The sequence below is a fragment of the Oreochromis aureus genome, linkage group 17 (assembly GCF_013358895.1).
Source record: "Oreochromis aureus strain Israel breed Guangdong linkage group 17, ZZ_aureus, whole genome shotgun sequence".
Taxonomy (NCBI): domain Eukaryota; kingdom Metazoa; phylum Chordata; class Actinopteri; order Cichliformes; family Cichlidae; genus Oreochromis; species Oreochromis aureus.
The window spans coordinates 3,436,954-3,449,724 of NC_052958.1; the positions used below are offsets into that span (position 1 = coordinate 3,436,954).

Sequence of the window (12,771 nt, forward strand, 5' to 3'; positions counted from 1 at the left end):
AGGTCTTTGGTGATTTTTGTGCACATCCGTGACAGTGGACCCCCCCCCCACCACCCCCACACACACCCTCCCTGTGTCCCGTTGAAATGAAGAATAATATCTGCGAGGCACTCACCATCTGTGTGTGGTTGGGATAAAAAGTTTGTTCATTCAGGGGGAATTTCTCAGGGCCGAGGGAGCGGTACAGCTTAATCATCTGAGAAAACTGCAAGCAGAAATAAACAAGACAGGAAGACGTCATTATTCAAGAAGGACGGCAAACAGAAACTTCTATAAGATTCATGCGTGTTAACGACTTTTAGGAGCAGAGAATATGGATCGTCTGAAACTCCAGTTTTTTTATCTGTTTATAAAATGTGGCCTGGTACAGTTAGACCCACCTGTTAGTGTGAGGGTTTCATCACCTGTTCTTCCAAAATCAATAATCCATTTGCTTACACCCCGAGGTAATTCTTTCTTGGAGTTATTTATTCTCGAGGTGCTGGAATTTCCTTTCCGATAGATTTATGTCTTCAGACCTGCTTCGGTTCAATGTTTTAAACGTGTTGCATTCAGCAGTTGGTTAACATATACAGCATGATAGGTGCATTACTGGTGATCAACCACCTCATTTTTTAACGTGTGCTTTGTAAAATGGGTAACAGAACTGTAAATATGTAGTGAAGAATGGCACATTTAACAAAACTGCGCTGCATATTTCCTGCTTTAAACCTAAATTTATGACCTCTTTCAAAGCCAAGCATCTACATACTTTTCACTGCAGTTTTGTAGCTTCTCTCAGCACCGTGACTAAAAACACGTGGTGGCGGAGGCCGCCCGCTCTGCTGGCTGGCTCAAATCACAGGTGTTGCAGCTCCATTTAATAGCACAAATAAATCAGTCGGAGGCAGCTGCCGAGGGAGGGACTTTGCGACACCTTTGTGTGGGTTAAAGTAGAGCAAAGAGAGCAGTTACGGAGCGCTTACCACCCAAGGTTTGCTGCAGAAGTTGTATATGGAGAAGAGAGAGTTGACGCTCGGGACGCCGCCAAAATGGAGGCCGATGACAAGATTCCTGAAGTCCTCACCGGGAATCATGCTGTAGGCGTGCTGGCGAATCAGAACAAAGTCTGGCTTGAAGGACCTGCAGCAGGACGGATATGGAAAAGGAACCATCAAACTGGGCCTGTTGTCAAGGTTACGCATACAGTTAGGCTGTTTAGGGTTAGAGTAGGGAAGGATTCCAGGCAGCTTTGGCTCAATAAGTAGAGCAAGGTTGGTGGTTTAATTCCGGGCTCCTCCTAGCCTGCATTTCACAGTGGTTGTGTTATACATGTCCATAGTGACTATGTTGTGTGCTTTGAGTGTTCAGAAAAAGCAGGAAGCAGTGTACCTGGTCTGACTGATCAACACCCACTGCCATGAGATCTTTGCAAGCTTTTGCACCCAGACGTGACAGACATCTACTGACTTCAGTGATTTCCTTTTCACCAAAAGTAAACTGTATCAAAAACTGTTGGACAAAAAAGTTACCATGGTATCTGATAAATATTCAACTAGTGTCATCATAGGATCCAGTTTAGTTTGTCCAGTACTTCTCTTTATATATATCTATATCTGCATATCTATATATATCTATATATATATATATATATATATATATATATATATATATATATATATATATATATATATATATATATATATATATATATATATATATATATATCTATCTATCTATATATATATATATATATATATATATATATATATATATATACATACATACATATATATATATATATACATATATATATATATATATATATATATATATATATATATATATATATATATAGATATATATAGAGATAGATATAGATATATATAGAGATAGATATATATATATATATATATATATATATATATATATAGAGATAGATATATATATATATATATAGATATATATATATATATATATATATATATATATATATATATATATATATATATATATATATATATATATATAGAGATCGGAGATCTCTGTCCAGAAGAGCGCAGTCCTGGGAACAGCTAAGATACTGCGCAGGACCCTCAAGCTCCCAGGCCTCTGGTAGAGGACCCGAGCTTGAAGGATAAACCACCCGCAGGGGCGTGCTGGGTGTTTTTTTTTTTTTTTATATCTACATATATATATATATCTACATATATATCTATATATATATATCTATATATCTATATATACATATATATATATACATATTCTGATAGCACTGGTTTATGAGTACAGCTGTTTAAAGTGCCTGATGTGCCAGAAAAGTTTTTTATTAATCATGTAAACTGGACCCAACAGGTGGAGTAAAATTTGACTCTTTTGGCAGATCAGAACCATCCACCCACTCCTCCATGTAACAATCAACTTCCTGTTTAACACCTAACCTAACAGCACTGAGGGCAAGTATCTCCAGCACAGTGTCTCCTTGCAGGCTGACAGCTCTGTTGGCACATTATTAACACACTATATCTGGATGCTGTGTTTACAGTCAGGCCCTCTGCTGCTCAGTGCATCGAGCTGATGGGGTAAAGAAAGGCTCCTTGCAGCACCTAATCTTTTTGGACCATCTATCCAATTAACCCAGCCTAATCCTTCCTTTTCACACACTGTTCTGGGATCAGGGCCAAGTGCCCCATCACCCACCTGAAAGCCTCTTTTAAACTAGCCCACATTTCATAGTAACAATGGGAATTCAGTTTGACTTTTATTTATTTACCTGGAAACTTTAAAGTTCTATACAAATGTTCCTGCCAATTGTTACATTGATGTAAAATTTATTAGAGCCCGGCCAATATAAGACCAATATTTGCTTATTTGAAAATCTGACATGTTAGGGGATTTTTTTTTTCAGACATGGGAAATAAACATTTGTTATGTGAATTTCTGAGTCCTTACTTTGGCAATGAAGTTTAAAAAACAGATCTTGTTTTATTATGACAACGAGTTACGGATTAATAGTTTACGCTGTGCTACACTCTGCTCGGAGCATCAGGTTTTTGTGTTCTAACCATACGGGATGTTGCAGGGTGCCCTCTAGTGGACAAATTGTGCAACATCGACATTCATAACGACATTCATAATGACATTCATAAGGGCGTTTCTCCTGCCTGTTCTTTACTTTTTCCAATTTTCATTTATTCATCAGCCGTTATAAAAGCCGATACACACGTACTGGCAAATAGCTAATATCAGCTAATATATCAGCCCCGCCCATTAATTTGATCAGGCTCTAAAATTGATCTCAATCATACAGTGACATCTGGCTTGTACACACTTTTGTGCGACACAAGACCTACAAAAGTGTCCATATTTAATAAATTGGTCGTGAGAGACTCACTTACCCATTTCCAGAACATAATGACACTAATGTAAAATGACACATTGTATATACTTGTGAGATTCCAGTGGCTTTGAAACAAAGATTCAGCAGACTGAGACTGGTAAAATCCTCGCACTCATGTTTCCATGGTTAGTACCAAATCTAACATGCTCTGACATGATTTTTCTAAAGGAAGCATCGGCCCGCTGCAGGTGGAAACCAAGCTGATGAGAGCGGTGAGACTAAACCCAAACAAAGTTGTGGGATATAAAACCAAAACAATGAAAGACACTGAGGCAATATAAAGCTGATGGAAACAACAGAGTGGGAAAATTCTTTGTTGCTAAGGGAGATGCCTTTTGACACATTTCCCTTGTGACGAATACTTAGACTTATTAAAACAGAACACAAAGGTACACAGCAAGCCGCTGGATTACCTCCAGTTACAGACACAGGTGCGTGCAGTAGGCAGAGGGCTGAAATTATAGCAAGGCCCTGCAGCAGACTCTGTGGTCCTCAAGCGCTGCTTATGTTAGACTGCACAGAGAAGACTGGCAGGATGGCTGAGGAGTGATCTGTCCTCGGCGACAGAGCGACTACAGCTGTTCCTCCCTGCTGCTGCGCTCGGCCACAGTGGCAACAGACCAAAGGCTGCTATTTATACTGGATGGAGCTGTTTATTGAAGCCCAGAACCCGACCAGAATCGGCTGCTTCCTAAACACAGGACGTGCTGTTCCAAGCAAACTCCATTCTGGTTACAACTGTGCACGAGCAGTTTAATCAAGGTACACCTTATTAGCCTCAAACAACATACTTGATTACACTACTTGATTATAACAGAACAGGCAGACACAGCGGTCGTTCAGCACAGTGGGATTTCACTGGGCTAGAGTTAATGAAGGCAGTGCCCTGGAGCAGCAGAGCATCACTGAAGTTTGTCACCCATTAACTTTGCTTTTGTGTGTCTTCACCCAGACTCGTCCTGTTAAAGCACTGCCTCCCGCGAGCCACAGATTAACCCTGAAGCAGCACGTTTATGTTTTACGATGCGAATACCTCGGGCTCCCGAGACTCACCGCTTCACAGGCGATATTCTAATGTGGCCTTTGAATGGGTTACAGTGCAATAAAAGGCTAATAAGAGGCTCTGATGGGGGAAGAGCACAGATATAGATTAGGGGCCGAGGACAGAAAGGATCCCTGTGGATTCATAAGCCCACAGATAAGACAGGATTTGTAAAGTAAGCCAGACCAGGACCAACTGGGTGGTTCTGTGTGGCGCGTGCATGTTATTTCTACCTGTCTGTGCAGGTGCTCCTCCCACAGCATGATAGGGTTAACTGGTGACTCTCATCTGGCTCTAGCTGTGGATGTGAGAGTTTGAGGGCCTCCTGCTTTCTCCGTGTTCGCCTGCTATAGACTGGTGACTTGTCCAGTATCAACAGGTCACTCTTACAGTCACTTCACACAAACCCTCAAAACAGGGAGGTGTCACTGCACAACAGCAGCTCTGTGCAAATATGAGCTAAAGTATGTGCTGATTATAAGTCATAGAAAATGTTTGGGAGCTGCTACTGACACTATTTTAAGTCAACATCTCCATCTCATGACTCCTTGCTCGTGAATGCAGCCGCTCCCAGTGACGAACCCACAGAGAAAAACTGCCTGACTCTGCAGTTTCCCCCAGCTTTGTGGGTGAGTTTCAGCATCTCACGTCTGGTTGCTTTGGCTTTACAGGTTTTGAATTTAATATTTCTGTTACCTGTTCCAGCTCTGATCTGACTAAGATCCATCATACAACCCTTTAAACACAGGTCAACAGCTAGCTGGGGAACACAGGGGAACATTTAGTTGCTCCAACAGTAAAATATTTCCCTTTGGAACGGGTGACAGAAAACAGACCCAGAAGAAGAGCGATTACTAATTTGACAGACTAACATCTCCAAAGTAATATTTGCTCTGCATCTGTTTCATGAGTAACCCCAAAAAACACCGCCAACTCTATGAGCTTGTGCTGTGTTTGCGTTTCCACTGCTCCAGTGAGAAAAGGTGCAAATTCTATGTGACAGAAAGAGTTATAGCACAAGGCAGGTAAATCTCAAAGCACAGATAAACATGTTTAAAACAGGACACTCCACTTTATAGTGGCTGTGAATACACAGCGAGCCTGGCGGTTACGTAAGCCCATCATAAAATATACCGCACAACAGCGCCAACAGGATGTTTTCATCAGCATTCTTGGAGCAGGAAAGTATTCAAAACTCAGGACAATATGCTGCCGTTTGGTCTCCAGATCCATTTATCATACAGAATCTCTGACCTTCTAATAGGCTCCAAAGGGATGTCTGAATTGTGGGGAACATTTGTTCTCGAAACGGTCCTGTGGCTGATTCAAAAGCTGGTGAGGGCCTTATCTTCCACCATCAGTCTGTCTCTCATTGATAAGCATAATCGGGGTAGAACTCGGCGGGAATGCCACAAATGTCAAACAGTACATACCGAGGATCAGCACAGCGCTCGTACACAATGGTGCATTGTGCCGCGCTGGCTCCCTGTCATCAGAGGGAAATGCACCTTAGAGAGAAGTCTGTGCTTTCCTGTTAGGAGGATGCACTCCAGACTCGTTTTATGTGTATATATGGGGAAAATTTCCTACTTAATGACAACTACAGGACAGATGATTTTCTTTACAACTTTTACATTTTTCATGAGGTATAGCCACTTTGCCACTTTTTCTTCTTCAGGATTGACTGAACACTCTAAGGCAGTTTTTCCTTAAGTCAATGGGAACCTAACACAGGGTGCTGGCTAAAAACCACTAATGCTACCAGTCATATTCAAAGTGTTAAAGCGAATGAGTGACCCACCCCCAAGAGCAGTAAATTTAGGTCGGAGTAATGAGCGATATCACAAACTAACCCCCTCCTATTACCAGTTTTAATTTGCTTTTTGCATAAATATATACATTTATATAAATATGTGAATGTACATAATTGTGAGTAATTTCAAACTGAATTTCAGTTTTTGTATTACTGCGGCCCACATGCAGTACTTTTTGCGCCCCATCAGGGGGCACCAGTCCACACTTTGGAAACCACTGGAGCTGGCTTTTCTGTTTCCCTGGCGAGTACACTTTGCTTTTCGCTAGTCAAAATTAGCGTTACGTTTAATCTGTGGACTGCAGGCGCATTTTTCTAATAACAATAGCTAGTATTAGCTCAGAGGTCCCGACGTTTGCATCCTCATCAGAATATAGTCACATTTGGTCACTATATAAAAAAAACAGATAATGGCCAAAATGCTGGATCTGCGAGCCAATTAGCTTACCTCAAATCCTGAAAAACACAGTTAGCTTAACACGTTAGAGATTGCATGATTAAAACAAGCTATAAGTGATCGATACAATAAAATGAATTATTTGCTAATAAAATTCATGTCCTGTCACAGCGCTCGTTAGCGTCTGTAGCTGCAGGACATTTCAGAGGACCCACTGCACTCGAGTGCAGCACAGACAGAAAAGGTTCCTGAGTTTTAGAAAATCTCTGTTCAACTAAAAACAGTTTGAAACAGCAGAAGCAAAAACGTGAACCTGAACACTGATGAGATTAAATAATTAATGAAGCCACTTTTATGAAGTTAAAACAATTCATTCAGTTTGCTGTTTTGGATTTTTACTAAGGACAGGAGACGTGACGCTACCATATCCAAAGGCTCTGCAGAACTCTTATTTCTCTCTCTGTGTCCCGTCTCTCCCTGTAGCCTAGCATCTTGTTGTGGTCCCCAAGTCTGACTCTAGGACTCCTTGTGGTTGCGGCCGTGGCTCCAGGCCTGGTGGCACCAGAGTGACCTGGCAGCATCTCAGATCCTGGGAAGTTGCTGTCAGGGCTGCCAGAGGTCTGGATTGTCTCCAGCTGAGCTCGCAATCCGAGGCTGATCTTGACACGACGCTGAGGTCACACAGAAAACAACCCAAAAAAAGAAACGGGGCCCAGCACCAAAAAAATAAAACTTCACACGTGTTAAATCTAAACAGGAGTGGGAGTAACTTTAGCGTGCCGCAATTTTGAGAATGTTTAGTCGTTGAAGATTAGGAGTCCCACGGGAGGCAGATGTAATGAGGAAAAGGAGCTGCGAGAGGAACACAGCGCCAAATGACCTCTGGCAGGAGGGGAAATGAGCGTTGTTAGGAGTTTCAGTGAATTAGCGGGGCCATTTGTATTCATGGCTATATTACAAAAGCAGAGATGGTGGATCGGGCCTCACGGCCGCTGCATGCTTTCACTGCAGTCAAAAGAAACCACCCTCAGGCCTCCTAAAGCCACGTCTCAACTCAGCGTGTCTGTGAGCGGGATTTATTTGCTCGGTAACAAGATGAACCTGTTTGAGGTATTAAGTGTTCAGGCTGCTCTGGGTAGACAGTTCCTTCCCTGATTAAAATGGGTTTTCAAGGGGGTCAAGCAGAAGGGGGGCGGGATGTTAAGGAGTCTTTGCTAGCCAATGTGTGTGTGTACGTGTGTGAACAGCCTCTGTGTGGTCTAAATTGTAAATTGTCACCTGAGGTAACCAAAGGTGGAGAGTCTTGTTATATGTGCAGAAGGGATTTGGAAAGGGAAGCGGGGGTGGCCCTCTTTGGCGGGTAGCTCTCAGCATAGAAAATTATATAAAAGGAGGGGGTAAAAAAAAAAAAAGAGAGAGAAAGAAACAGGACAAGGATCTGCTAATGTAATCTGGCGGCCTCCCTCCCCCTGTCCATCTGTGGGGTTGAGAATGGTGAGGAATGTGACGAGCCAATTCAGCCTTTTCAGACAGAGAGTGAAAAAAGCGCAGAATTAAAGAGAAGACTGGATCTAATGTTGAAACCGATTCATCACCTCCAGCCCTGACAGTTCATCCAAAATTATGTTTTTCATTGACAGAAAATGACAGAACTGCAATTTGGGCCCAAACGAGTACGTGATAATTTGTATGTATATGTATTTACCCATGACTGCCCTCACTTTGGTTCTTGGTGATGAATAACAATACCATATTTTACATCCTTTAAATAAGCTCATTTTAAATAGTGGAGTTATTGATCAGGTTGGTTTTTTTGTTGTTGTTGAGAAACACAAAGTGTAAACTTTATTGTTTATCTACAAAAAGATTCCACAGGACATTTTTATCTTTTAATTTGCTTAAACAAGTCTGGTGTAATGCCCGCTGAAGGGACTTAAGCAAAGTTTGACCAATCACAGCAATGACATGTGACTAGAAGTGGATGAGTGATGAAACGTTTCTCCCACTGAAAACGTCCAGATGAACAGAATCAACCTTTTGGGATTTACTTACCTGGATGATTGAACATGCATCGAGACATTTTAAAGGACTACATCCCTGAAAAAAACAAAATGCTTATGGGTAAGTATAATGGTTAATAGAAACGTGAACTTTTAGGTTGGTAGCAGCTGAATTCAGTTTTCTTGCCCCCAATTTGAGTACATAGTCCGCTGTTTACCTTAGAGCAGTGGTTCTTAACCTTGTTGGAGGTACCGAACCCCACCAGTTTCATATGCGCGTTCACCGAACCCCTCTTTAGTGAAAAATAATTTTATTTATTTTTTTCAAATTCAAGACATAGATATGTTTTTTACTGGTGCACAAAATGAGCCGTGCATAAACATCACCTTGTTCAAAGAACAAAACCAACACAATGCATGAACTTACAACAAATTACATACCTGCAAATCAGTGTGACTTCTGCTGTTGCCTTTGAGAGACCAGTTCAGATATGCATGGCTTCACCTTGGCAAGTGCCACTCTCATGTCATTTTCACAGAAAAGTCTGTTCCTTTTCTTTGTTTTTATGTCCAGCATCGTCGAAAAGGATTGCTCGCAAAGATATGTTGTAACAAATGGTATTAAAAAATCCAGGGCTTTCTTAGCAATAATTGGATACCAAAACGTTGAGAGCGTTGTTGTTCTGAAGAGTTGCTGTTGAACCTGGCTCTGCTGAATTTCAATGATTTCGTCAAGGTATTCATCATTGACATCTGCTGTCTCAACAGCAACGCTGTCTCAACGCTGTTCCAACAGCAAACGCTGTCTCACCCATGCTGGATATGACTCTCTTAGGGAAATATCTGTCGAGAGACTTTGCAAGCTCATCTAAGTGCGTTGCAATTGTTTGCTTCAGTTCCGTGGATACAGAAATATCTCCAATTCCAGACACATCTTCGATCTTACTTACACAGTTGTCCAGAAGGGGGAAGTTTGCGAAGTTGTTGTTCTCTGTTCGTCATTTCCATAACGTTAGCTTTTTTTGAAAAGCCTTCAGGTGTTCTTCCGCTTCTATGATATTGACTCCACCACCCTGCATCTGCTGACTGAGATGATTGAGAGCACCGAACATTAGAATGGTACAGAAGTACCTCGAATTCAGAGCCCATTTCTTTACACAGCTCACTGAAGATGCGGTGCCTCAGAGCACTATTTCGCACATAATTCACACATTCCACCACAGTTTTTAATACTTCTGCCATTTTGGGAGGCAAGGTTTTTGTTGCCAATGCATGCCTGTGCAAAATACAATGAGTCACAATGATGTGTGGTGCATCGGCTTTTACTAGCGCACCAAAACCAGAGTTTCTTCCCAGCATGACTGGAGCTCCGTCCGTACAAACTGCAGAAACCATGTCCCATGAAAGATTGTTGTCTCTGAAGAAGTCATCCACAAGCTTCTTCACATCGGCTGCCTTAGTTGTTGTTGTAAGAGGCTTACAAAATAAAAAATCTTCTTTTATCATGTTATCTTTCACATAGCGCACAAAAACAGTAAGCTGACTTAGACTAGCAACGTCTGTGCTCTCATCGAGCTGAAGGCTGAATTTTGCCGGGCTTGAAATCAGATCGGCGACTACTTGAGCCAAGATGTCTTTACTCATGTCTTCTATTCTGTCGCTGACGGTGTCATTTGAAAGAGGAATTTGGGCTAATTTACCTTCGGCCGCTGTTCCGAGTATCAGATTTGCCATCTTTAACACAGCTGGTTTCACGAGTGTTTCACCAATGGTGTGTGGCTTGCCCTGCTTTCCGATCAGGTAAGCAACTTCGTACGATGCTGTGAGGATCGGTTTGCTAACGGGTACAAATCCAAGAGCAGGCAGAGTGGGCCTTTCATCGAATCTGGCTCTCTTCACCTTGAATTCAGCAAGTGTTGTGTTCTTGTATTCCCCGTCTCCATGCAGCTTCAAGAAGTGTTCCTTTAGTTTTGCTGGTGCGAGACTAGAGTTGCTCAACTTGGCATTGCAAATCATGCAGATAGGACGCTCACTCCCATCACGTTCCGTGATACATGTGAATCCATATTGTACATATTCGTCCGACCACTTTCTTCTTTTGCCCGACATAGTTAGTATGGATTAAAATGTTAAAAAAAAAAATCACACGAAGTACTACCACGACATTCACATGTTGACTACTGCGCGCGCTACATTCCCCGCAGCCCTGATTGGCCAAGCAGTGTAGCATGATCGTCTGCAGCCAGTGATGGCCAGAAGGGGGCGTGTCATCACAAATTTACACGATAATTCGGGTGTGTCTGGACCTCTGCGACCTCCGTGGTGGAGGCTCTGCCGAACCCCTGAGACAGACTCACCAAACCCCTAGGGTTCGATCGAACCCAGGTTAAGAACCACTGCCTTAGAGTCAGGTGTCCATGTCTCTGGAGAACGCTGTAAAACTTGTCAGTGAGTCAGTGAAGCTCAATTCTGACCAAAGACAGTGATACTGAGGTGAGTTGTTGAGAATATCCGGAACCTTTCTTTTGGTAAGCGCTGCTGTTTTTGGTGCTGTTCGCTGGCGGTAGTGAAACTTTCTTTGAAGTGGGACACTTAGCGAATAAACTCTCACGCAATGTCAGCATGTAATCAAACTTAACAGAGGGAAAGTGTGATTTTGAGGACACTCGAGCCCAACATTAGCTTAGAGGATAACCTTTTATCCAAATACCCGTCTCGCCTCTTTGCTCTTTGCTCGTAAAATAGCCCCACCCTCTGGTTGCCTGCACAGGACAACCAATCTCCAGAGAATTGCATTCCAACTTGGACTGACTGCAATCACTCCCAGACAGACTAGCAACGATTTGCAAATAACTACTGACTCTAGGGATGTGCGATATGACCAAAATCTCATATCCTGATGAGACATTTATTTTGCCATGTTTGAGTCTGAGGTGGGGGCCGGTTTGCGGCATAATTTCCATAGTACAGTTTTCTGGTTCGTGTCAGACTTTTCATAACCAAACCATGTCCATGCTACAGAGGTAGCCCCTCGTTTAGGAATAAAGTCCTCGATTTGTTTTGACTGGTCCTTCTGTTTGGAGCCAACTGGCTCTGCCTCATCTTCACTGGCCATGCTGGGATTCTCTGTCCCTGCATCCATGTGGTTACTATAAGCGCCATTTATCATTACTTCATGTTTTCATTTGAGGTAATTTGTTTGATGCATCTTCTGAAATTTGATGTTTGACAATAATGTATATCATTTCAGTTTATTTTGAAAAATCTCAACACGATCTTCAGCTTTATTGTGAAAGGTTTATGTGGAAAATAAACAAGCGGACGGCGAAGCCACACGCCGGCTTTACCGTCATTGTTGCTAATGACAACGCGTAAACACATTCGCTTGTCCGTCCGTAGTGTAATAAATAATAAATACATAAAAGAGAACTTTAAGAAATTAACATAGCTACTACAGTGACCATCAAAACCGTGAAAACATACTCACGTAAACAGTTTATTTTGCGACACCACGAAACAAACAAAAGGGTATAATATGAAACGATAGAGGTTTTCATATTATCATCCGATATATATCGTTATATCGAACAACCCTAACCCACTCCTTTATAAACACAGACAGATTGGCAACATGTTGCCAATCTGCACCCACGAGTACAGCTCAGTTATATTGCTACATTAAAGTGAGGCTGCTGAGTACCCGTGTCTTTTTGCAGTTAACATCACTAAGTATGGAGGAACGTCTGAATTGCTCTTTCTAATCTACAAGGTTCTGGTTGGACTCTGAATGTCGTTGCTATTCTGTCCATACAACTGCTGCTTTTGGTTGGAGCTAAGTGGGTTAATAATACTCACCATTTCATCATCTACTAAATGTATTTGCTGAACTTTATGTAAAAGGGCCTTTGGAGTGGTTCACTAGTGAGATCTAGTGTTACTGCAAGTATCAGTGTCCTCGAGGGTATAATAATGTGTGCAGAAGTATTAATTAGATCCTCCAAGACTAGTAAAATATTTTTTATAAAATTGTGATCCTCGCCACGATGGAGGTTCAGTGTTACATTACAGAGAGCACGCCAACGCTTCTCAATCCTCCACGTCCACTCTAATTGTACATTTATATTTTAAGCATCTGGCTCC

The 12,771-nt window shown here is 41.9% G+C and overlaps 1 protein-coding gene across 3 annotated transcripts in view; it reads right to left on the reverse strand.

Moving 5' to 3' along the window:
- The window catches only part of LOC116323195 (synapsin-3), a 129,079-nt gene that overhangs the window by 67,566 nt on the left and 48,742 nt on the right, over positions 1-12,771 (reverse strand). For all 3 annotated transcript variants that reach the window (XM_039601065.1, XM_039601066.1, XM_039601067.1), the window contains exons 5-6: positions 966-1,122; positions 116-205 (exon numbers count right to left, since the gene is read on the reverse strand). In XM_039601065.1, coding sequence (XP_039456999.1) covers positions 116-205; positions 966-1,122 — 247 coding nt within the window. The remainder of the gene's footprint in view (positions 1-115; positions 206-965; positions 1,123-12,771) is intronic.